Source organism: Anabrus simplex, chromosome 2 (assembly GCF_040414725.1).
Source record: "Anabrus simplex isolate iqAnaSimp1 chromosome 2, ASM4041472v1, whole genome shotgun sequence".
In the NCBI taxonomy this organism is placed as follows: Eukaryota; Metazoa; Arthropoda; class Insecta; order Orthoptera; family Tettigoniidae; genus Anabrus; species Anabrus simplex.
The window spans coordinates 1224393976-1224421967 of NC_090266.1; the positions used below are offsets into that span (position 1 = coordinate 1224393976).

The window sequence follows — 27992 nt, forward strand, 5'->3', positions numbered from 1 at the left end:
GTTTAATATTAGCATTTTAGTGAAGGACATGGTAATTTTTCACTGTATCAGTTGTTAAATATCCCAAATTTGTGATTTTAGGTCCTCTTCCGACGACTGTGACTGATTTTTGGCAAATGGTGGTTGAAGCCCAGAGCACATTGATTGTGATGGTAACACCAATTGTTGAACGGGGCCGTGTTAAGTGTCATAAATACTGGCCATCTTTATCACAGACCATGGAACTGGCTCATCTGCATCTGACGTGTACAAAAGAAGAAACTGAACCATCTGGCAGTTTTGTATTTCGTGAATTCCGGCTCACCAACTTGGAAGTAAGGATTTTAAATCTTGATTTGATTTCATTTTTAACACGTGTGTTGATATTTAATGATAGTAAGTCTGGTCTCTTTCATGTACTGTAACACTGTATTTCTTATACTGTATATCTGAAAGGAGGAAGTGTGGATATGGGCTTGAGTGTAGTGAACGTACATAGTACAGGCTAGCATTGTCTTGTATTTTCAATGGAAATCAAGCTTACTATGAAAACTATATTATATTGGTGTGGTTCTAAAGCAATTTCTGGTTATCTTTGGCTATACATAGTGTTAAGGGTATATGTGCAGATATTTCTTATAGCAATCAAGACTGATGTGTCGAACCAATATATATCAATTTTTTAATAATCGTTAGAAGTTATTTTCGTGAGCAAAGGAATATGATGTTTTAAGAGTAGTTAATACGCCTCTTTGATGTGAAAGGATAGCTTTGCTCTGTTATGTATATGGGGAGCCTGTCCATGATAATAGCTGAAGGCTGGTGCTACTGGATCATGAAAAGACCTGCCAAACTGGTTTTGTTCATGTGTTTGAGCAGCCTGTCCAAGACGTTCTTGTCAAACTGGTTTTGTTTACGGGTATGCGCATCCTGTCCAAGGATAACAGCTTAAGGCTGGTGCTACTGGTACATGATATGTTACATTACATTCTTCCCAAACCAGTTTTGTTTATTTACGAGCAACCTGTCCATGATAAAATGTTAGGATTTTGTTGCCGTTTCAAGATCTTCAGGAAGTCTCCGTGGCTCAGGCGGCAGCGCGTCGGTCTCTCACCCCTGGATACCGTGGTTCAAATCCCGGTCACTCCATGTGAGATTTGTGCTGGACAAAGCGGAGGCGGGACAATTTTCTCCGGGTACTCCGGTTTTGCCAGTCTTCTTTCATTCCAGCAACACTCCCCATTAACATTTCATTTCATCTGTCAACTCGTTAATGAAATGAAATGGCATATGGCATTTAGCTTTTAGTGCCAGGAGTGCCTAAGGACAAGTTCGGATCGCCAGGTGCAGGTCATTGTCCCAGAGGAGTGCGACAGACTTCGGCAGCTGGCACATTTCCTATCCTCGCTGCTATATGGGGTTTCATTCATTCCATTTCTGATCCAGTCGAATGACTGGAAACATGCTGTATGTATGTTCAGTCCGTCAGAGATTCCGCTGGTGGGATCCTCAACAGCTCTGCCATCAGCTGTCATAGATGGCCTAGGCATCACTGAAGAGGCATACTAGGGAAATGAGGAGTGAGGTACTTTCCCATTGCTTTCCTCACCGAGCCAGAGTTGCTATTACTTATCAGTCTGCCAGGCCCACTGAAATATATGCACCAACCGACCCTATGAGCAACATTTTCATACCATTCATAGCAGGGACTGGCTGCATAAGGATTGGCATTACTAGCATTGCTCATACCTCAGTCACTTTCTTATTGTCAAAGCCAAGGGTAAGACAGACACAGATCTATGATACTAACAAAATTGCTATAGCCTATACCAGAAGACATAGTGCACTGTAAACACTAGGTCCTGCCAGCAAAGGTATAAACATGCTGTGGATTTCCATTTTTAAAGATCTTCAGACACCCTTGGTCATCAGTCTCAGTTAATGGAGATGTTAAAAGGAGAACAATAAAACTTTGACTTCCACCTATTTAATACATTAAAAGCCATTATAAACTTAGGATCTCATTAGGATCTCAACCTTATTCCGATCAAATCATGAATCCGATCAAAAAACGGCAAATTAATATTGCATTTAGAACACAAAATACAAATAAAAATATGTTTTTCAATCATAATAGTGTAAATTCACGCAATAACAAATACCAAAGTTCAGGAATCTATAAGCTGATTTGCTCGGATTGTGGTTTTTTTGTACGTTGGCCAAACTGGCAGAAGTTTTATAACTAGATATTTATAACATGTAAATGCTGCTAAGCATAACAAATTTTCCGCTATTAGTAATCGTGTGCAAGAAAAAGGACACCATTTTACTACAATAGAAAAGGATTTAAAATAATCAGAAAGGTCGATAAAGGAAAATTAATGAATGAGCTGGAGAACATACATATCTACCTAGACAAACACTTCAATAGAGATAAAAACCTGAACGATGAAATAGAAATCAAAAACCCATTAATAGAACAAATACCGAAATTAATACAAATATTCAACCTCGATAGCACAAAATTTACAAGTTATTTTATCCTGGATAATAATAAGAGTCAGTCTACGAATTCACAAAGGACCACAAGTAGATGACAAGCAGTCGTTAAACAGCTGAGTGCACTAGCGTAAATGCAGACAGGAGTGGATGGGGTAAGTGCTGATCTTTCATCGTTAGTTTCTTTAACTTTTAAACCATTCAGCATATTCTTACGAAAAAAAATTCCTGTTACAGATATGTCAACAAACTTACTTACGTAAACTTAGATGAAATTACCACTTGCATGTCACCAAAGCTTGACTGTCACCATTTGACTGAGTTCCTGCTTATGTCTGTTTGTAGGATTGCCCTACACTGGTTAAGATTATAAGCAATGTGAATTTGACAAATTTTTGACGTTAGATATTTAAAGTAGGACAAAATTCATAACTGATAGCCAACAGTGCACATCAGTTTAGTCATTTTATGGGCGAATAGAATAATATTCACGCCTAAACTCAGCTGTTTTGAGAGTGTATTCAGATTTCAATTCCATATGGTACAACATGTGAAAAAGTGGATGCCAGTTGTAACAAATTGTTTTAATGTGTATACAACAAATAATTTTAAGATATTCAGCTATTTATTTATTTATTTATTTATTTATTTATTTATTTCATGCCTTCATTTGTGGTGAAGTTAAGGCTCATGGCCCTCTCTTACACTTAACCACATATCTAATAAACTTTATAAAACAGAATAATGAAATAATTTAACAAAATATAAATCCCAACCTCATTCATTCTTCCATTCATACTGCCATTTATACAAGCTGGTTATACATTTAATAGGTAATCTCGACAAGACCGCTTGAAAGAAGCTAAGGAAGTGCAATTCCTAACACTAACTGGAAGGGAATTCCATAACCTTGCACCAGACACTTGAAAGGAGCGGTTAAATGAAGATGAGCAATGCACAGGAATTGAGAGTGTCGTAGTCGATCGTGTGTTGTGTTCATGAGAGGAGGAGAGTAAATTAAACTTTGAGGATAAATACTGGGGTTTAGATTCATTCAGCAGACGAAATACGAGAGTAGCAACGTGAAGATGTCGTAGTTTATCAATTTTTAACCAGGAGAGAAGTTCATAATAGGGGGAGATATGACTTGAAAATTTAATTGAAAATATGAACATAATGCATGAGTTCATTGCCCTCTGTAATTTTAGTGTCTGTTCCATGGTGGCATTTATCATTACAATATCACAATAATTAAGTACGGGAAATATGAGGGTCTGGATAAGTTTAATTTTCAAGCTTAGTGGAAGAAGTGATTGGCGAGTTTTGAGAGGGTGAAGTGACGAGTGAATTTTCCTACAGATGCTTGTTATGTGCTCACTCCAATCTAGTGTGTCACTTATGTTAATTCCAAGATTTTTTACCGACTTCTGAAATGGTATAGCTACACCACAAAGCAAAAGTGAAGGCAATAATTTCTTATTAAGGATATTTAAGTGCCTTTGTTGCCCTATTATAATAGCTTGTGTCTTTTTAGGATTAATTAATAAACAATTCTTATTAGAATAGGAGCTAATCAGATTTAAAATGGAATTCATCTGAAGAATTCCAAACTCAATATCAATAGCTTTACAGTGATAATATATTTGTAGATCATCTGATACTTACAGTTACTGAACTGAGAAGATATATCATTGATATATAGAGTAAACAGAAGAGGTCCAAGCACGGATCCCTGTGGGACACCTATTTGCTTCGTCTTCCAGTTTGTGGTGATGCCGTTTATGACAACACGTCGCCGATTGGAGAGATACGAAGCAAAGAGCTGAATAGCAGAGGGACTCAGATTAAATCTTTGTAGTTTCGCTAATAATATGTCAATATTTACTGTGTCAAACGCACTACTGAAGTCAAGTAGAATAAGTATAGTCACTTTCCGCTCATCTATAGCTTGTCTAATGTCGTCTGTAATTCTTAGCAGTGTCGTCCCTGTGCTATGTCCTCTCTTGAAACCAGATTGGAAGGGGTCACGCAGAGAATATTTTTCCAGATATTGTTCAAGTTGGCTATAGATCAATTTTTTTAGAGCTTTAGACAGTGCTGAAAGAATGCATACAGGACTAAAGTCGGATGCTACATTAGCTGGCGACCTTTTTGGAACTGGGACAACTTGTGTATCTTTCCACTTTGTCGGAAAATAACTACGGGAGAGGCATGCATTAAATAAGTCAGTAATAACCGGCAATATTATATCCATAATGTTAGTAATAAAGAAAATAGGGATTTCATCAGCCCCTGTTGCATGAGATTTAATTGAAATCAGTACTCGTCTCACTTCAGACTCGGAAACAGTTCGAAATTCGAAATATGGGCGATCAGATGATTGTTGTCGTATTATAGACTTGATGGTGGCCTGCACTATATCGTGTTCAGGAGTAAAAACATCTGTTGAAAAGTGTCTATTAATCTCGTCAACCGGTATTTCTGGTTTAGCATGGTTCACAGGAGGCCTTCCAATACCTAATGAACGAAGTTGTCGCCGAGTACTACCAGCGTTTATATTATTGGATAGATGCCGGAAGTAATCGAATTTCTTATTGCGGGTAATTTGTTTACTTCGATTTCGCAGTACACGGTATTGTTCAAATGTGTCAGCTGATAAATTTCGTTTGTAACGTCTATATAACGAATCATGCTGAGCCATCAAAGATTTAATTTCAGTTGTCAACCACGGACAGGGCTGCCGTGTTACTTTCACACAGCGCTTAGGAGCATGCTTATTGTAAAGTCCATGAATATGAGAATTAATATTTTCCAGTTTTTCATCTATGTCATTCATTAGTATTATGTCACCCCAAGGACATTTGCATGCATCTTCTTTTAGGTGATTGAAATCTATATTTTTAAAGTCTCTAAAAGTCACGTATTTCGACCTATATTTAGGAACTCTTAGCGAATACGCTAAGTATATAAGGTCACGAGTTGATATTTCAGGAACAGGTATTTGACCGTGTTTAAGAACCTTGTGTGGATTATTGGTTATCATGAGATCAATCAGTGTATCGGAAGAGACGGTGGAAGTATGAACAAATTGTATATATATATATTGTTTGGCTACATCACCTTTATAAAAGTGATTTCAATCTTTTCATTTCCAGAGGAATATTACAGTATTAAGAGACATGTTTAAGCTTATACTGGAGAATAAACAAGGTAGGAAAACAAAATCATACATACAGTAAAACCCTTTTTTAATGTTCCCGCTTTTAACAAAATCCTGTTTTTAACAAACATTTTCTTAGGTTCTGGTAAAACTGCCGTAAGCACAATGTTATGTAAATGTGCTTTTAATTAATTTCACTTTATGGAAAAAAGTGCTTTTAAAGAATATATTTTAATGGCTCCTATCTGTCCTTGCCGAAACATTAAAAAAAAAGTGTTGTGGAACATTGATATACGCTGCCTGACAATAAAATTGAAGCACCCAGAAGGGGAGGAGGAAATGAAACTTCACGTGATTACATAATCGAGACAAATTTATAAATAACTTAGCAGTACGAGTCCACTTATCCGTATGACATTGCAACCCATCTGGCCCGGATGCATTCACCGATTCAGTTGGGAAGGGTGTCATAAATCTGTTGTATCCTCTCCTGAGGCAAGCTGTTGTAGCTTGTCCTTCATATTCTGGATACTAGCACTGGGACAGAGTTGACATCCGAGCTGGTCCCACAGGTTCTATCAGGGACAGATCTGGGGATCTTACTGGCCACAGGAGTACCTCAACATCAAGTGGACAGTTCATAGAGACACATGCCATGTGTGGACGAGCATTGTCCTGTTGAGAAATGGCACCACGATACCGTCGCATGAGAGGTAACACGTGAGGACGCAGGATGTCCGTGATGTACCACTGTGCCATCAGAGTTCCCTCAATCACTACCAGCCGTGACCTCAAGTCGTGCTCAATAGTTTCCCACACCAAGACTCCAGGAGTAACACCGCTGTGACTCATTGGAAGAATGGGACCTCTCCTCTGGTTGCAGACGATGGTCATCCGGGGTAGTGCAGAACCGTAATTCATCGCTGAACACAATGAAACACCATTCCTCAGTAGTCCATGCCCCGGTCACGGCACCGCTCCAAACACAGCCATTTGTGTTTTGATGTTATCAGCAGCCTGTGCATGGGACGGTAATTCCCTAATCCACAGGCTTCTAGTCTGACCAATGGTGTGGGATGACACAGAATGTTGCAGGGAGTCCATTACTTGTTCTCGGATGGCAGGCGCAGATGTGAAGGGGTTACGATATGCTTGGTCCACAATATGACAATCCTCCCTTGTAGTGGTCAGATGTGGTCAACTGTAACCTTGACCATGAGTGTGCCTGCCTTCACGTTCCCATACATTCCTACATCAGGCCACTGTCACATCTCAATGCCCTACAAATCTGGATATTTCACAATTCAACCAGCTGGCCAAATGGAGACCCACAATGAGGCCCCTTTCAAACTCTGTCAGGTAATGCTGTCTCACTTGAGTGTGCATCATCTCCATGTCCTTCAGTGTGATCTCTCGACATCTGATGCCGCTTCCACCCCTTATCACGTTCGCGGCTGCTCGAATATCGGCAACCATTACCGTGGTACCGTAATACTTTTTTTGTTTAAAGGAGTTCATTTCTGTGTCCTTATGCATTTTAGATTATTATTTTAATTATTTCAAGATTATTTATTTGCATACGAGCCATGACACACACGCTGCGTCAGCGGCACTACCGATGAGCTTTTCGCCTTTGGTGCTGTTTGATGCAGCATGTGCGTCATGACTGGTAATGAAGTGGAACGAGGAAAATAATGTTTTGTTCGATTGTAGAACTTCTTTAGAACAGAAAAATAAGTTTCTGAACATTTCACACAAAAATACTGTGCAGCAGAATTTATTATTGCTGTGTGAACACTGTATACTTACATTACTCCATAAGCTGTATAATGTAACTAATCAATACAGTGTGCTACTTTTCAGTGACATTTCCTCGCAAAAATAACTCTTCTGCAAATGTGTTACATTCATTTACAATGTTATTCAGCAAGTTGTCATCTGCAAGCAAGCGAAAACAATCAATAGTTTTCACGTCACTTGGCAGTGGAACCTTCATTCCCGGCTGACCAATAAAGTTTATTTGTTTCATTGAGGATGAATCTGAACTCCAAGAAATGACCCCTGAAATATTGCCCATGTTATTTGGCGGGAGATTTAGAGATGAGATATTACTTACGTCTTCCTCATCTTCTGTAATGTGAGAATTGAGAGTAGATGCTCGACACACACATTCATGATTAAAATTCAAATCAAATCAAAATCTCTTTATTTGCAAATGAGGTGTCTACCTCGGTGGCAAATGGTACACTAAAATACATTATTGTCAAGCACTAAATATTAAATTAACAAGAGAAGAAAATTTTCCTATAATACAATATTATACAATTTACGCTGACAATGTTTTCTATTAAACACACAGCTCATCCTTAATAAATTTATATTGTTTACAAAATTCTACTTTCTGGATCCTAAGTAGCATAACGACCTGCTGCGTCTTAACCAGAGCCCCTTTTGCCACCACTTTTCAGAGTTCCTGAAGGGCCTCGGTCCCAGGGCCCTCTCACTTAGGTGGCTACAGGCACTTTTCACACTGTCATCACTGTCGTCACTATCATTGCTGTCACTGACACTAGCGCTCGGGAGAGCTTCCAGACTATCATCATTAATTGCAAATCGCCTGTTTATCCTGCTAAGACGGGGTTTCTTCCGGTGAGAAGGTTCTGAAACTTCACCGTTCCATCTTGACATCGCGGGAAATATATGCAGACTTGTAATGGCTGCAGAGATTGTAACTAACAATTGATCTGATGCCCGGATGGCGCATATGTTTAATAACACCTTAACAATGCACAGATAAGAGGTCTGTTTGTTTACATACATATTGGCGGAAATACGAGCTTTAATATTTGGCGCGGAATGTGACGCATGTGTGTCGTCATCGGCACTGAGTGAAAGTGGAGTCATGACGCATATGTGTCGTCATCGGCCGCGAACGTGTTATACACCCTGCTAGGCCTGGTGACAACACTAATGCACTCAGGTAGCTGTTCTAAATGTCACAGAGAAATGCAACTGTAATCATTTACATACCCACCAATGGTGTGTACATATGGGAAGTTACATTGAAATCCGACCATTTTTTCTGGGTGCTTCCATTTTTTTTTTGTCAGGCAGTGTATTTATGCAATGAATGTGTATGTAAACTTTATTAGTGTAGTTTCTACTTAGTCTAACCATAAATATTGTTACAGACTATTTTGTGAATAAGTGAAATATGGAATGAGATTCATCAATTCCCTTTTTAATATGATATAGTACCGGGCGAGTTGGCCGTGCGCGTAGAGGCGCGCGGCTGTGAGCTTGCATCCGGGAGATAGTAGGTTCGAATCCCACTATCGGCAGCCCTGAAGATGGTTTTCCGTGGTTTCCCATTTTCACACCAGGCAAATGCTGGGGCTGTACCTTAATTAAGGCCACGGCCGCTTCCTTCCAACTCCTAGGCCTTTCCCATCCCATCGTCGCCATAAGACCTATCTGTGTCGGTGCGACGTAAAGCCCCTAGCAAAAAAAAAAAAAATATGATATAGACACATACATTAATTGTAGTTTGCACTAATCACCCTTCAAAGTGTCCGCCATTTGGAAGTATTAACCGACAACAAACAAAAGAACCCTCGGCTACTTCGGTTCGCGCAGCTTGTTTTCGGTTTACCCCGATGTTACTGGACGAATCAAGGACAAGCACACGTGCAGCTGGATGACAGGCATGCCGGCTGTCAAACTGACGTTAACACATACTGCAAGTAGCTGCAGTCAGGCTCTTCGATTAGAGATTATTCTTTCATTAAAGCCGGAAACGCAATGCAATTAAAAGAACGAAAGTAAATGTAAAGTGGCCAAAAGTATTAAGCATTGAGTTAAATGGAACTATTTACAATACCCAAGCTGTAAACCATATTTTTAAAAATATAAAAGATGAAAATATACTGTTCCAATAAGCGTACACACAGAGGACATAATATGAACAACAAAAAATAATTCATGCACGCTTATGAAGGAAAAGGATTAAGTTATACGAGGCAGTGTGACATACCTCTCATTCTCATATCTCATCTGCCATCTCACCATCGTCTTCCTGATTACTGCTTTCATCCTCGGACTCTGATTCATATTCAGAGGGGCTGCCATCATTCACAGAAATAATGAAGCTATCAATGGCGTCATCAATGAGGGCATCTTTGGACCAGTATTTATCTTCTATGTCGCGTACGTGCTTGCAACAGTTTTTCCATTTGGACACTGAATATTCAGAAATTGCTTGCTCGCAAAGTCTACGCTTCACTTCTAGAGAGTTTGACACAGATTCACCCACTCTTACCTTGATGTCTGACCACACCAACTCAATAGGATTGAGATCTGCACGATAGGGTGGCAGACGTAAAACACTGTGACCGGCATTGGTTAACATTTTATCAATTTTGTAGGTCTTCTCACTGGGAACATTTTTTACTAACATCATCAATTCCCCTGTGGTCAAACTTCCCTCAAATTGGATGTTGTTGCGCGCAAGCCAATCAACGATGTCTTTTTTTGAGCGATGACAGTGTTGGCTTCCTATTCTCTTGTACGCTGTGATAACTAGCATTGTCTAATACTATCACACTGTTTGGACTTAAGTTCGGTAGCAGTTGCCTTTCCACCCAGGTAGAAAAATTGGTAAAGTTCATGTCGTCATGGTAGTCCCCTGTTTTTTGTTTTGCTTTGAATATCAATAAGGCGTTGTTTAAAAAGCCTTCCTCTCCCCTAGCGTGCACAACAATAATACGAGGACCTTTCCCTATAGCTTGTAATTTTCCCACCTCTCTATCAGATTGCCAGCATGATGGGACAGAGTGAGCAGAATGAACGAATGTCTCATCTAAATACACTATTTTCCGACCATTCTCTCTGTACTGATGAATTTGTCTGGGGTACCTTCCCCTCCATGCCACGATGTCAGGTTTCTCTATCAACAACGTTCGAGAATTACGGCACCTAGTCCACCGGAACCCCATCTCCTTCAATAAACGTCGAAGGTACTCTCCGCTACAGTCAAGTATCTTTTCCGATTTTAACACACGCTTCAATTTGTCCAGTGTAGGTACAGTTTTCTTCACCACGTAAAATTCGCTTACTTTCCGACGTATCACACCTTTTGTGAAGTCGTCTGTTTCGATCCTTTTCTTGTGGACTGTTTTCTTGCCATCAGGTGTAGAAAAATGCAAACGACCCTTGGCCATAGATGTCTTCCCTTCCGCTAAAATACGTTTCACCAGTAACTTAGAAACCCCTGTTGCTTCACTTGTTGAAGCCACTACATTATAATTCAGTTTATGAGCTGTTTTCTGTTCTCGTAGGTGAGCAGCTACGTTATATACTATTTCTCTGGCGTGTCCCCTTACAGGCTGTCCAGATTTGCTACCAGACTTCGAAGTAGCAGCCATAACTAGTGTACACTCAAATGACACTCTCACTAGAATACTATATAGCTGAAAGACTGGGCTGTCGTCAATTATTTCGCTGCTGAGCAGCTTTAGATGTGTGTGTGTGTGTGTGTGTGTGTGTTGGCATACCAGTTGCGCAACTGGCGATACTTCTAATTCTGTTTTTTACACAGTCAAGAATTTAGTTTATTCACCTGGTTAATGTGCTCCGTAATGAGTAATGACCCTTGAAGGTCGCTAGGTAACACTGTTCAACACTATACACATAAGAACATTTACCAATACAGTACACGCTACACGCGAAGGAATTATATGACTACAATTACTACAACTAAAGAAATAAATGTGAATAAAACTGACAAAACAACAAGAGCGCTAAAACGGATACAGCGAAGTGACAGCGAAACTCTTGTGTAACCGTGCTTCACAGTGTGCGCAGTACGGTGGCCAGACAGCATGTGACCCCCTCCACTACTCCCTATGATGTCAGACATCCACTCGGAGAGAATGCGTGGGGAAGTGAGCTTTGCGCAGGTTCTTTTGTTAGTTGCAGGGTAATACACAGACTTGGAGTCATCATCTTGCCCTGTTGTCTGTCACAGAATGAATGGTATCAATATTGTGAAATCCACGAGGGAACACTGATCACAGTTTGAAGTCCACTCAACAATGGATATGAAGTCTAGTACACAGAGCTCAGTAGCTTCAGTTGCTTAAGTGCGGCCAGTATCCAGCATTCGGGAGATAGTGGATTCGAACCACACCATCGGTAGCTCCAAAGATGGTTTTCCGTGGTTGCCCATTTTCATACTAGGCAAATGCTGGGATTGTACCTTAATTAAAGCCATGACCGCTTCCTTTCCACTCCTAGCCCTTTCCTATCCCATTGTCACCATAAGACCTATCTGCGGCATTGTGACGTAAAGCAACTTGTGAAAAAATAAATGAAGTCTAATACATTGGCCTGTGACCACTGTTGAGTCATCCTTGCCTTATGAGCTGGTGCAGAATCTTGCTGAAAGATCCAGAGTTCATTATTGAACATGCTATTACTCAAGTCCTTCTTGAGAGGGTTCAGAACATTTTCCACATACACTCAGGCACTCACTTTTATACCTTAATTGCTCACCACCCCCACACCAAGCCATGACTGAGGAGGGGTGCTGACTTCTCTGGACTTCAGAAACTCTCTCTCGTGTGCTTCTCAAGAACTTGCTGCATAGACCCTGTTGTTCTGACTGTTAAAGCTCCCTTCAATGTGGAGACTTTCTCGTCAGTAAAAAGAATTCTCCAATGCCCATTGTTGGCATACCGCTGCAAGAGCTGCCTTGATTTCAGTTCCCTCTGCTACTTCAGCTGCGGTTTCAGGAAATGTCCGGTGTTCCACCAGTAAGCTCTAACCCCAAGGTCTTCAGAAAGTAGCCTCGATATTGATTGTGAAATATTGAGCTCCTGTGCCATTATCTTCTGCTTCTCGATGGGATTTTGCTGGATATGGACTCTCTCTGTTTTCACACTGTGAGGACTACCAACCCTTATGTGATCTTTTCCACTGTCTGCCTCAGTAAATTGCTGGATTGTCTGGTAGGCAAACCTCCTGCTGATTCTCAGCTGTTTTAGTGTTGGGAATATCTCAGTCGATGGCACTTTCAGCTACCCTGTTTTCATATTCATCCCACTCCATGCTTAAGTGAAGAAGGTGCACTCTTTCACTGTTGAACTCACTGGTCAGAGCAAGGGTTGCCTGCTACCTGGAAAACAAGTTCTACAGTCCAAGCCAAAAGTTTATGGCTATGCTAAGTACATGATCCCGAGAAACATACAGTACTGTAAATGTGTTGATGCAGGCACAAGAGTTGTTTAGTTTTGTAAATTGACAGGAGTTTTTTTTTTTTGCTGAGATGAATACCTAACTGTTCGTAATACCAGATAGAATTTTTTGAAATTATCTGTGTGTACATAGAATACTGGTACCAGATGTTTTACATTCAATCACCTTACACTTAAGAGAACACATGAGTATAATGAAAAATGTGTTCCTCTTGCTATTGATGCACATTTAATCACATGAGCCGATGTTATTGATGAAGCACTATCATTGCCGACTTGTGTTGACACCACCCAAAGCGACTGCAGACAGTGCTCGTGATGTCATCCCCATTGAACTGTGGCACTCTTGCATCGGTTTTCCCATTTCTAGTTATGACCATTATATTAGTTTAGGACACAATTACATTGTTATTTCATTTAATATATTCGTTTTTACATGAAACCCCTTATATGGAATACCCTTATTTAAGGGACAGATACCATATCTCCCTGAAATTACTTTAGAAAATAATGCTCTACTGTAATTCACTCATATTATCACTAGTTGAATCAGAATTTTAGTTCACAGAAGATATCTTGGAAATGTCAGTCAGTAGGACAACATGTGTGCAGTGTAATAAGTAATCTTGGAAAGGGAGGGAAAATGAGAATGTGGAAAATTCACATTTAATCGCTGTAGATCCTAAGGTAGTGCTGAATAGACAGAAGGAATATTTTCGAAGCCTATACCTGGGTTTTACAATTCTTAGTAAAGCTAAAGGTTCCACCTATTCAATACGTTTTCATAATGGTCTATTTAGAACATCACTTATTTATTTAACTTATCATAAAATACATCTTTGGGACCGGTTTCGGCAATCCACTATGCCATCGTCAGCCATTGAGTTTTTTATAGCAAGGAACATTCAAAAATTTAAAAATATGCAATAGCAAGTCCTATTCTTACATGAAAAACATTTAAAATATAGCTAAATAGCATAAGCCCATTGTACTATACAAATAACATGTCTTTTTTGAAAAATACAATATTATTTAGTGCATCTAAAATTATTTATATATAATTGGAAAAGTCTATGATTTGGTGTAGCTTATGTACAATAGATTCATGTAAAATTGATAAAAGAATCTATTTTTACCATTTAAACCACAGTTTTTAAAACAACAAGTCCTATTTTACATGGAAAATATTAAAAATTGTCTAGTTAGTATTAACCCTTTTTTATGTTATACAAGCAACATGTCTTTTTTAAAAATATAGTATTATTTGGTGCGTCTAGAATTGTTTTTAGGTGCTTAAAAAGACTATGGTTTTGATATAGTTGATACACAGGAAATTTTCTATAAAATTGATGAATGATTCTATAAAAACATCTGTCATTTTTTAAGCACAGTTTTTTAGTTCCTCATAATATGCGACTTGTACTGTTTTTAGATAATAAATACAGGTTCTTCTTCCTTAAAACTTATTGACACAACAGTCTGTTTGACTATGTAAGGAGTAGCAGATTCTGATATGTTTTTTCTTGTTTGAGTATTTGAACCTTGCTTCTAGTATTTTCCAATGTAAATAACTGTGTGGCTGAGGCCGAAACTATGGTTAAGATCTTGAATATTATTTTATGTGCCAGATGGAACTGGGCCGTAAATAGTGTTAATCTCGAACCAGTACGGACCTAAAAAAGGAAATAGTGAAATGAGTATGAGTTATTGAGAACGATACGCGGTACTATAGAAAAGAATTGAAGATATGAAACTCACCTCAGGTTGAATGTAACAGCGTGCAGAGAGAGTGAGGAACAACTGCTGAATGTCAAACGCCAACCAGCCAGCTCAGCTGTAAGGTGGGGAAGGGGACGCAGGAGAGGTTGCGTTCGCGTGTGCCTGTGTGTCAGGGGGGCGTGGGCTTTGCCGGGGGTAGTAGGCTAGCGTGCTACGTAATATTTTATGTACTGATTTATTTTTAGGAATTTTTAAACTGTTAATCAATGAAATTAGCATGTCAAATAAAATTGTAGGTTTTTCCAAAATATCATTTAGATTGTAATTGGGATTGTAATATTGATCTAAAGTAATGTAACATTGCTCTGTTAGGTCTAGGAGTGGGCCTTTATTTATTGTTTCGATGATGTCCAAGTCCTTGTTGATACCGTAAAAATTGTGTTTGTATTCCTGTATGTTCTGACCTATTGCCGAAAATTTTTTTCTATATTTTATGGCATTGACATGTTCATTGTATCTGATATTAAATGATCTCCCAGTCTGTCCAGGGTAAACACTGGTACAGTCGTTGCAATGAAACCTATATACACCTGATCTATCGAATGGGTTTTGATATTAACCGATTTGGAGTTATAAAAAATATCTAAATTTCTATTATTGGTTTTGAAGGCAATATTGACATTTCATTTTTTTTAAATATTGGTTAAACGGAAAATGTCAGAGTTAAAAGTAAAAGTAGCATATGTTTTTGTTTTGGGTGTTTCTTTTTGTAATTTAGTATTGGGTTGATGTTTAAATTTATTTATTATGCGTTCTATAAAACATTTGTTGTAGCCATTATAAGATGCGATTTTGCGTATAGTGTTGAGTTCTTTTTTACGTTCTATATTGGACATGGGTACATTAAATGCTCTCTGTATTAAATTATTGTATGTAGCTCTTTTATGACTAGGAGGATGTTCAGAATCGTGTTTGATTGTCGTGGCTGTATGTGTCGGTTTTCTGTAGATTTTGTATTCAAAAGAGGATGGGCGCCTGGTAATGGTTAGATCTAAAAAAATTAGGGTTTTATTGCTTTCAGATTCTATTGTGAATTTTATATTATTATCGATGTTGTTGAGATGTATTAAGGTGGAAGCGGCGTCGGTAGTGCGTTGATCCATTATTATAAATATATCATCTATAAATCTGGCCCAGAAGGCTATATTATTGAATATCTTATTATTTATGATTTTAGTGTGTTCCAGAAAATCTATATAAATGTTAGCTAAGATACCTGATGCCGGCAAACCCATTGCTAGTCCGTCCTGTTTATAAATTATTTTGTTGAAAATGAAATAATTATTGTTAGTTAGGAACTTCAAGATTAGTATGAAATTGTCTATTTCAAATTGACTAAGTTTGCTGTGAGTGCGCACATTTTTTAGAACGATTGGTATAACTTTTTCAGGTTTGATGTTGGCGTACATATTGGTGAAATCGAATGAATGCATGGTATGATGTGCCTGTAATTTGAAATTTTCTAGTTGCTTAATTAGTTCTGAAGTATTTCTTATTGATTTATTAGCTTGAAATGTATAATGCTTGCTTAAAAATTGTTGTATAAACTGCGCTGTTTTGTACAGAGGGCTAGGTCTGAAGTTTATTATGGGGCGTATAGGAACACCATTTTTGTGTATTTTAGGTTGTGCTTTTACTGTTGGTTTACTGGGGTTCATATTAATTAATTTGTTCTTTTCGCTGTCAGTAAAGAGGCATGTTGTATTTTTAAGAATTTGTTTAAGTTGTCTTTGAATAGATTGCGTTGGATCTTTATCTATGATTGTGAAGGTTTTGTCTGTAAAGAAATTCTGTGTTTTTGTAATGTAATCTGTTTGGTCTAAAACAACAGTGGCGTTACCTTTATCTGCTTTTGTGATAACAGCATTTGAATTTTTGATTTTGTTTTTAAGTTGACAGATCTTTTTTCTATTTTCAAGCTGCGTTGTGTTAAAATCTATAGCTGGTGTGCTAAAGATGTTTTTAATTTGTCTTTTAGCTTCATACCTAACTTCATTTTGAATGTCTGTAGGCATTTTACTGATGGCTGCTTCTGATTCGATAATTAGTTGTTTAGCCTTATTGGCGATGTTGTAATTAGGCCAATTATGTTTAGGTCCTTTGGAGAGCATTATTACTTCTTCTTGGTCGAAGTTAACTTTTGATAGGTTCACAAATGGCTGATGAAATTGGGCTAGATTTTGAGGTAGACTTTGAGTTTGTATATTATATAAGGATGTGTTTCTAGATGACGCTTTGTTCGAGTTGGTTTCATTGAAAAGAGTCTGGAACTTTCTGTCTAGCGTGTTTCGTTTTTGGGAAAGTATTTTATTTAATGCTTTTTGTACTGTATTTTGGAAAATATTCCATTGTGCAGCTGGTAATAATTTAGTTACTTCGAGATGAGTTTCATATAATCGGTTATTTAAAAGATTTTTTCTTGTGTAGAAATTTCAATTCATTTTGAAGCCAAAGTTTGTTGGTTTTTTCCTGTACCTTTCTTTGATGTGTTGAAACATACTTCCTGTTCTTTAGAAATTTTGGAGTTAATTTGTTTGCAATACACTTTATTAAAAAGTTAATATCCTTGCTCAATTTCCCTATTTTAATACGTAAGCTCTTATAAAGATAGGCTTTTCGTTTTGCTTGATAGGCAGACTTATTTAGTATCCCCTTCCCCTACATAATACGCCCCGCCTTATAGCTGAGCTGGCTGGTTGGCATTTGACATTCAGCAGTTGTTCCTCACTCTCTCTGCACGCTGTTACATTCAACCTGAGGTGAGTTTCATATCTTCAATTCTTTTCTATAGTACCGCGTATCATTCTCAATAACTCATACTCATTTCACTATTTCCTTTTTTAGGTCCGTACTGGTTCAGGATTAACACTATTTACGGCCCAGTTCCATCTGGCACATAAAATAATATTCAAGATCTTAACCATAGTTTCGGCCTCAGCCACACAGTTATTTACATTGGAAAATACTAGAAGCAAGGTTCAAATACTCAAACAAGAAAAAACATATCAGAATTTGCTACTCCTTACATAGTCAAACAGACTGTTGTGTCAATAAGTTTTAAGGAAGAAGAACCTGTATTTATTATCTAAAAACAGTACAAGTCACATATTATGAGGAACTAAAAAACTGTGCTTAAAAAATGACAGATGTTTTTATAGAATCATTCATCAATTTTATAGAAAATTTCCTGTGTATCAACTATATCAAATCCATAGTCTTTTTAAGCACCTAAAAACAATTCTAGACACACCAAATAATACTATATTTTTAAAAAAGACATGTTGCTTGTATAACATAAAAAAGGGTTAATACTAACTAGACAATTTTTAATATTTTCCATGTAAAATAGGACTTGTTGTTTTAAAAACTGTGGTTTAAATGGTAAAAATAGATTCTTTTATCAATTTTACATGAATCTATTGTACATAAGCTACACCAAATCATAGACTTTTCCAATTATATATAAATAATTTTAGATGCACTAAATAATATTGTATTTTTCAAAAAAGACATGTTATTTGTATAGTACAATGGGCCTATGCTATTTAGCTATATTTTAAATGTTTTTCATGTAAGAATAGGACTTGCTATTGCATATTTTTAAATTTTTGAATGTTTCTTGCTATAAAAAAACTCAATGGCTGATGATGGCATAGTGGATTGCCGAAACCGGTCCAAAAGATGTATTTTATGATAAGTTAAATAAATATGTGATGTTCTAAATAGACCATTATGAAAACGTATTGAATAGGTGGAACCTTTAGCTTTACTAAGAATTGTAAAATCTTGAGTCAATACGGACAAAAAATGTTTTTAATACTAAATATACCTGGGTTGGAGGTCATCTTACTCGTGCACTACACTGTCCATGGTTAGAATATGTGCATGGTTTAGATTCTGTAGAACTGGTTCCAGCTGGTCTTTGCAGCATGTGGGAGAGACAGGAAATGCTATAGTTTTGACTTCAAACGGTGGACAATTGTGTTTAAGGAGGTTTTGATCCCGGCTCAGTTCAGTGGTATTTGAATGGGCTCAAATATGTCAGTTTTATGTTGGTAGATTTACTGTCATTTCACTACGTATGTTTCACAAAGTTAAAATAGTTTCAGACAGTCTTTAAGTGTCCTCTGAATAGTACCCAATAAATTATTTAACACACACACAGAAAAAGTTATCAATCACAGAACAATAGTCAACACCTCATTCATCATCATAAGTACCAACTTCGGAGCTTTGACTATCACTTTAACCATCACTTCCCACACAACATTGTCTTCACTGCCATCCATAGCATTAGGAATACTGCACTTCTGGAACCTTTTACGGACTGGGTCACCAGAGATACGATCCCATGCCACCTTTACCCACGAACAAAGCAGTTGAACTTCTGGGGGCCACTTAATTCGTCCAGTTGGCATCAGTGTATTATTGTCAGCCACCACCCACTTGGTATACAGCTGTTTCAAGGCTGCTTTGAACGGGCGGTTTACACAGACATCCAATGGCTGAAACACAGATGTCAGTCCACCCGGAATGATTGCTGGATCAGTTTTTGCGTCCTTGATTTGCTGCTTCACAGCTTCTGTTGTGTGACCACGGTCACGTTGCCAAACACATTTCAGCCAGTCTTCCACTAGTAGACTGTCCATGCAACCGGAGTCTTGAGTTCTGATGATAATGCCAGCGGATAGATTTTCTTTCGGGAGAGAGTTTCTCTGCAAGACAATGTACGGTAAAAGTTTAGTTCCATTAGCAAGTATACGCAACATTATTGTACACCTCTATTTTTCATTACCACCCGTTCTGATGGTAACACTTTTTGACCCCTTAACACTCACAGTACTGTCCAATGGCATTTCAGAATAGGCAGGCGGCAGATTTGCGTTTCCGGTTTGGGAAAGGTACAAATTTTTCCTTCGCAGGAAGGAAAACAGGAAAACAGTTTTTCTTTGTAGGCAGTAGGAACACTGTGAAATTGTGGTACGCCTTCTAATGCTCAGTCCATTCCCCTTACAGACATTTCTCATCCATCCTCGGCTTGCTTTAAACTATGGCAGGGTAAGTTCTTTTGCGATTTCTAATGCTTTTAATTGGCGCAATTCGGTAGACATTCCGTATCCCAATTTCCGCCTTTCTGTTACGTATTTTTACAGATTCTTTTCATTTTCAGGAAACTGTGCACTCTGCCGGTGGAAAGCTCTACGATCACCACTACTGTTTAAAAGAAAATCTTTTGTTCTCCACTCTCTAATACAAGATTAATCTATATCATATTTCCTACCGGCGGCACAATTTTTCATAAAATCAGCTTCTGTATAACTTTCAGTTTTTCACTTACAGTAATAATAATTTTGTGTGGCTATTTTTAGCTAGGTGCAGCCCTTGTAAGGCGGCATCTGCCATGTGTAGGTAACTGTGTGTTACTGTGGTGGAGGATAGTCTTATGTGTGGTGTGTGAGTTGCAGGGATGTTGGGGACAGCACAAACACCCAGACTCGAGCCATTGGAATTAACCAATGAAGGTTAAAATCCCCAACCCGGCCGGTAATCGAACCCTGGACACTCTCAACTGAAGGCCAGTACTCTGACCATTCAGCCAGTGAGTGGGACTTCACGGACAGTAAACGACCGCAAACACTTTGTTGAATTCATGTTTACACATGGCACTCTAAGAACGGTTTTCCCTGTCATCTTTCATTCCAGCAACACTCTCCATTCTCATTTCATAGCATCAATCAGTCATTAATAATAAATTACTTTGGGAGTGGCGACCCCATCGTTCTAATAGCCTATATCTGCTTCATTCATTCCATCCCTGACCCGGTCAATGACTGGAAAACAGGTTGTAGGTTTTCATTTTCATTTACAGTCTAATAAAGGAAACTCTTACCGTATGCATTTTGTTGCGTGTGTCGGTGTAATATAAATACAGTGAAACCTGGATATCTCGAATCACCTCGGGAGATAAATTTTATTTCGAGTTATCAAAATTTTGAGATATAGAGAATACTGTTTTTGAGCATGTATAGCACATAATTGAATCATGTAGACACTAGTAGTTTGCGCGCATATCGCAACGAGCACGTGTGTCTTGTACCGGCATGCCTCGGGAACAACTGTGCTCAGTTTCAGCTCTGCAGCTAACCTGTACGGTTCTGTTCTGTGCTTTCGAAATGTTTAAGACTATCAGCTCGCCCGCCGTGTGTGAGGTTCGGTCAGTGATGCGGTTTTTGTCAGCAAGGAACCTGTCTGGTGCAGAAATTCATCGACAGATTTGCGAAGTTTACGGTGATGCTGTTATGGGTGAAAGCAAAGTGCGTAAGTGGGTACGACAATTCAAAGGTGGCTGTGACAATGTCCATGATGAGGACCGCTCCGGTTGCCCTTCTTTGATTACGGACGATTTGGTGGCTTCAGTTGAAGCGAAGATTCATGAGAACAAGCGCTTCACAATAACAGGTCTCTCAAACGAATTTCCTGGCGTATCGAGATCAGTGCTTTACAACATTGTTTCTGAACACCTAAAGTTTAGGAAACTGTGCTCCCGTTGGGTCGCGAAAGTCCTAACAGAGGACCACAAAAACCAAAGATTTGAGTGTGCGATGAAGTTCTTGACTTGTTATGACGAAGGAGGTAACGGCTTCTAGAGTCAGATCGTGACTGGAGACGAAACATGAGTTTCGCATATCACGCCCGAATCGAAGCAACAGAGCATGGAATGGAGACACACTCACCTGTAAAGGTGAAGGCCAAACAGACTCTGTCCCAGCGCAAAATCGTGGCGTCGGTGTTTTGGGATAGGCATGGTGTTTTGTTGGTCGACTTCATGCAACGAGGAACCACTATCAATGCAGAAGCATACTGCCAAACCCTGAGAAAGCTACGCAGAGTGATTCAAAACAAAAGACGCAGTAGGCTGACAAAGGGAATTGTCCTTCTTCATGACAATACAAGACCTCACACTGCAGGTCAGACCCGCGATTTATTGGACAGTTTTGGCTGGGAAGTTTTAGACCACCCACCCTACAGTCCAGATCTTGCGCCAAGCAATTACCATCTGTTCCTCCACCTCAAACATCACCTCAGTGGCAACCATTACAATGATGACGACGTGAAAACGGCAGTAAACTCTTGGTTATCGGAGCAGGCAGCAAATTTCTATGAAGAGGATATTTTAAAATTGGTAACAAGGTATGATAAGTATTTGAACAAACTTGGCAACTATGTCGAAAAGTAGAATGAAGTATGTATTTTCTGAAAATACATTTACTTTTTTTAAATAACCTTTCGTTGTGTACTTATTTTCAAACAGACCTTACTTAAAAAACACGCCTCGTATCTCCGGGCTTTTACTGAATACATTATTTTTAACAGTACTTAAAAATATACAAAGAAACTCTATTTTATGGAATTACTTTAATTATAGGGGCCTAACACTTCTTAGAAGAGAGGTTTCAGTACACACAGTAGTGAAACAAGAAACATAGCTCCATTATCCTTTAGTCTCTTCTGTTTTTTGCAGTTAACCTTTCCTCCCTTCACGTTGAAACTTCTCGTCAGTACCACGCAGCCGAGTTTCATAAATAGAGCTTACATCATCCGCGACCTCTGGGCTTGCTTTCGTACGTGACCGGTAATTAATTGACACCCGAGAAACAGTGATGCTTTGCCAATTTTCCGATCACTGGAAATTCAAGTTTTTCGGTTTCTGTCACTGTAACCCTTTCTTGACAAATGCTGCATTGCACAGTTAATGTTGCACAAAATTCAAGTTACACCTAGTCCCTGAGCCAGAAGAATGAATTGAATACGATTAAAATCCCTTACCCAACTGGGAATAAAACCTAGGACCCTCTGAACTGAACAACAGTTAAAAAGTAATCTGTTATATCTCACATTATTTAGTTTTATCATGTTTCATCTTATTTAATCTAATCTCATTTTCTCCTCTGGTCATCACCACTGTTTTGCTCTACTCCACACTGATTTTCAGACCATATTTTTCACATTGTCATTTAAAGTCTCTAGTTGGATTTTCTCTTCTGTATTAATTGACTCTCCAGATCACTATGTGATCTGCAAATGACAGTATTTTCATATCTCCTCAATATCTTGCATTTGTTTCCTTTCGAATTTCATCCATAACCATTATAAACATAAGTGGAGACAATAGACTTCCCTGTCTTAGTGCAGTTTGGTTTCTGAACCAATCTGTTCTCCATCACCGGAGTCTGGACACAATTGAAACAATTCTTATACATTGCTTTCACTAGTTCCCTTGATTGCCTTCCACATCCTTTTATTTTCCAGGGTTTCCCACACTTTTTCTGTATTAATACTATCATATGTCTTCTCTAGATCAAGGAATACCATCACCAGATCTTATCCATATTCCCACTGTTTTTCTATCAGTAAGCTCATGGTAAATACAGGGTCTATTGTTGACCTGCCCTGTCAGAATCCATACTGCTCTTCTTCTAAATTTCTTTCCACCCTTCCTCTCATCCTCCTTTCTACTGTTCTCTCCTATATTTTGGTTACTTGTGACGACAGTGCCATTCTTCAATAATTGTCACATACCTTCCTTCACCTTTCTTAAATACTGGTATAATTACACCTTTACACCAATCATCAGGTACTTGCCTTATACACCTTAGCAGCCTATATAACAAGTTAGACCAATAGGTCTTGCTGCCTTTATCATTTCCACACATATTTCATCCATCCCTGCTGATTTTCCTTATCCACCTCTGCCACTGCAATATCACTCTCCATTTCTCGATCATCCTCATTTACCACTACACTCTCTTCTGCATCATTTCTCACACTCAGAAGTTTATTGAAATATTCTTTCCACCTTTTCTTTATCTCCTCTGGGACTGTTATTACATTTCCACTTGCTTCCTTCACTTGTTTTGTGTAGATTTTTTCTTTTGTCTCATTTTTTATCAATCCATACAACATTCTTTTTCCATCATTTACATTCTTTTCCAACTCCTGTGTAAATCTCTCCCACCAACATTTGTTTCTTTTCCTCATTTCCCACTTTTTTACACCTATTTTTATTTCTTGATACTTAATCTTTCTTCCTTCTTTCCTCTCTCTATTCCATTCTTGCCATGCTTTCTTCTTTTGTGTAAAAACGTCCTTCACCTTTTCATTCCACCAAGGTGTCTTCACTCTCACCAGAGTTCTGCCTCGAAAATTCTCTAGAATATCTAGTAATGCAACCCAATCTTTGAAATGCTTTCTTACAAATATTTTCAATATGTTCATTAAATGATAGGTTATAACTGAATAAAACACCAAGGTCATTAACTTGTGTAACAGGAGTTATAATGTTGTTATTACTAAATTTGTACTGAAATGATATTTTCTTCTTGTTTATAAAAAACAATATTATTTTACATTTCTCATGATTAAGTTTCAACCCATTTTGAATGCAATACTTTTCCAGATGATGTAAATCTTGAAGTTTTAAACAATCAAGTGGACAATTAATTTGCATAAAAATGTTTGCATCGTCAGCAAACAAAAGCAATTCAGAATTCTTAAATATATTTTTAATGTCATTTATGTAGAGAGTAAAAAGTAAGGGCGCAAGGTGAGACCCTTGAGGAATTCCACTAGTAACAATAATAGGTGCAGAAAAATGATTCCTTATTTTAACAATCTGCAGGCGATTTTTAAGATACGATTCAAACCATGAAAGGAGAGGCCCATTAATTCTGTAGCCTGTTAGTTTTTGCAGCAAGATATCGTGGTCAACAGTGTCAAAAGCTTTTGAGAAGTCTGTATAAATGCAGTCCACTTGGGAGTGGTTCTCTCTTGCATCCAAGAGGAACTGATAGAATTAAAGAAGATTGCTACAGGTTGACCGTCCTGAAAAGAATCCATGTTGCTCATCAATGATGATGTTTCTAAAGAGAGGTGTGATTTTGTCAAGAATTATTGAGTCAAAAATTTTGGAAATATGAGAAGAAATTATAACTGGTCTATATTGTTTTATGTCAGTTTTATCACCATTTTTGAAAACTGGACTAACGAATCCTTTCTTCCATTCCACTGGAAAAACGCCTTGGTTTAATGATAAGTTGAACAGATAAAAGAGTGGTTGTCATAAAATAAATGAGCAGTACTTGAGCAGGTACGTTGAAACACCATCATGGTCCGACAGTTTTCTTTAATTCCAGAGATATCAGTTTGTTGTAGATTTCTGCCTAACTAATGTTTATAACTGATAGATTGACAGAGAAAGGATAATCATATGACATACTACTACTACTATTCTGATAAGAAGAATAAACGGATGAAAAGTGGTTAGCAAAATGTCTGACAATATTTTCTCCAGTATCTGCTGTAACTTCATTAAGATGCATTGTTGAAGGAATATTATTACATGACCTTTTAGAACTTATATATTGCCAGAATTTCTGTGGGTTGGTAGTAATACTTCGTTCACAGTGGGAGACATACATAGTATAGCAAGATTTAGATTCAGACTTGCATTCATTTCTTAATTTCGAGAAATGCTGATAATCACTATTGAGACCTGATATTTTGTATTGCTTGTGTGCTTTCTTCTTTTCAATAATCAGGGACTTCAATTTATGATTAAACCACTTTGGGAATTTGGGAGTCTTAAAATTCCGTATAGGGATGTAAAGTTCCATGCCATAATGTAGTACTGAATAGAAGATTTCTACTGCTTTATCAATTGATACATTTTGAAACATCTCCTCCCAGCTGAACTGTGACAGATAATAATTTAGTCCATTATAGTCACCATTTAAAAAGTCAAAATAAAAACTATCAGCAGGCAAGGAATTGTATAGCTCATTTATAGGTAAAGAAATCTCTAATGCTGGGTGGTGTCTGTCGAGGGGGGACAATGCTTTCATTACTAGATTTTACTTCAATGGAACTGGAGTTACTGAAAACCAAATCAAGAAAGTGATTCAGAAAATTTGGGATAGCATTAAACTGATTTAAACAGAGATAAGAAAAAGTGTCTATAACTAAACTGGACTGCATAGTGTGGTTACCTACTGTCATAAGGCCAAAAGATGTTTCTTCATTTACTATCCATTTAAGATGTGGTAGATTGTAGTCACCAACAATGAGCAGCTTCTTAACACTTGGAATGCAATTTACTCGCAATTACCAGAACTTAACGATAAAAAAATTGACAGGTACATTTTAAGTAATACTGAAGTTGTAAATTGTGAATTACATGGTTTCGGTGATGCCTCGGAACGTGCTTACGGGGCGTGCGTATACATTCGTACCACAGATGAACGGGCTTATTTCATGCAATTTGATATGCTCTAAATCAAGAGTCGCTCCACTTAAACAATTGTCAATTCCACGCTTAGAATTGTGCGGCGCTCTCCTGTTAGCAAGATTACGTAACCGAACATTCATGAGTCTCAACCTGGATATTACTTCTATTCATGCGTGGACAGACTCTACAATTATCTTACAATGGATTTCGTCACCGTAGACAAGGTGGAGAACAGTCGTCGCCAGCTGGGTCTCTGAAATCCAGGACACGGCAGAAAACTGCACATGGCATCATGTATCTCCACAACAGAATCCAGCTGAGATATTGTCACGAGGAAACGAGCCTCAAGCATTAAAATTACACGACCTCTGGTGGCATGGACCATCCTGGTTATGCCAGCCTGAAGAATTATGGCCAATCAGTACTGCAGAATGTACCTCAGAAGCACCTGAAGCCAAACCCACTACATGTGCAATCAACAGCTGTGATAATGAAGACATCACTACAAGGTTTTCCTCATTATCAAGAATGAAACGTGTCTTTGCGTACTGTAAAAGATTCATCTACAATCTACAGCACTCTCATGCGAAGATTACAGGAAATCTAAGCATGGAAGATTGCAACAATGCACTACTTCGCTGTGTACGATATATTGAACACCAGGAATTTCAGAAGGAAATTCAATATCTTCAACTGAAAACAGAAGTTGACAAGAGAAGTCAGTTAAAATCTCTTGCTCCATTTCTTGATAAAGACAAGTGTCTCAGAGTGGGCGGGCGATTACGTAATGCAGACGCAGCATATGACCAGAAACATCAGATTATATTACCAGTGCATCACCGTGTCACGAAATTAATTATTCGTGATGAACACTTAAGATTACTACATGTTAGCACACAGCTACTAGTTGCATAACTTAGAATGAAGTATTGGATTCCTCACGCCAGGACAACTGTCAAAGGTGTCACTCGCAAATGTGTGACATGTTACAGGTTCAAGGCCGAGAGCTCATCGCAGTTGATGGACCAGCTGCCTGCTGAAAGAGTTTAGCCCACTCATCCTTTATAGCGGTGTAGACTTTGCGGGACCCTTCTTCGTTAAACAAGGTTCTCCGTGTAGTAACACGAGAGTAAAATGTTACGTTGCACTTTTTGTTTGCTTAGCCACCAAGGCCATTCACTTGGAACTTGTAAGCAATTTAACCACCGAAGCCTTCATTGCTGCCGTAAGGAGAATGATAGCTGGGAGAGGAAAGGTACTTCAACTTCACAGTGACAATGGTTCATCATTCATCGGAGCCAGAAATCAACTTCAAGAACTTCACAAATTATTCCAATCAGAGCAACACCAACGTGAGATTGATAATGTTGGAATCCAAGAAGGATTTACCTGGAAATTCATTCCTCCACGAGCACCAAATTTCGGAGGTCTTTGGGAAGCTGGGGTGAAATCTATGAAATTTCATCTTACTAGATTTACCAAGCACGCTCACTTGACATTCGAAAAAATGACTACTCTTCTCTGTCAGATTGAATCCATTTTAAATTCACGTCCAATCACTCTCCTGAACAATGACCCTAATGACACCTCCTATCTTTCACCGGGACATTTCCTGATAGGAGAACCCATGACGGCCTTACCTGAACGAGACCTAACCTTATCAAATACTTCAAGGCTTTCCAGGTGGAATCATCTTCAAAAGATGAAGGGATGTTTTTGGAACAGGTGGTCATCCGACTATCTGGGCAGCTTGCAGCAGCGCATGAGATGGATGTCAGCACAGCCCAGTGTATCTACAGGAACTGTTGTCCTAATTAAGGAGGACAACATTCCACCATTGGACTGGAGATTAGGCATCATTGAGCAAACATTCCCAGGCAAGGACGGGTTGGTGAGAGTCGTTGATGTCCGTACACCCTCAGGAGTTTATAGGAGACGTGTGTGCAAATAATGCCCACTCCCAATTGACTAGTGACCTCAGTGTAGTGCGTCGTCAATATTTTCTTGTGTATTTGTGCGTATGTATTTATCTTTGCCT

At 38.4% G+C, this 27992-nt stretch overlaps 1 protein-coding gene across 1 annotated transcript in view; it reads left to right on the forward strand.

The window, feature by feature from the left end:
- Ptpmeg (protein tyrosine phosphatase Meg) overlaps nt 1–27992 on the forward strand; it is a 502744-nt gene that overhangs the window by 392172 nt on the left and 82580 nt on the right. The window contains exon 17 of the mRNA XM_067142262.2: nt 82–314. Within this exon, the coding sequence (XP_066998363.2) occupies nt 82–314 (233 nt within the window). The remainder of the gene's footprint in view (nt 1–81; nt 315–27992) is intronic.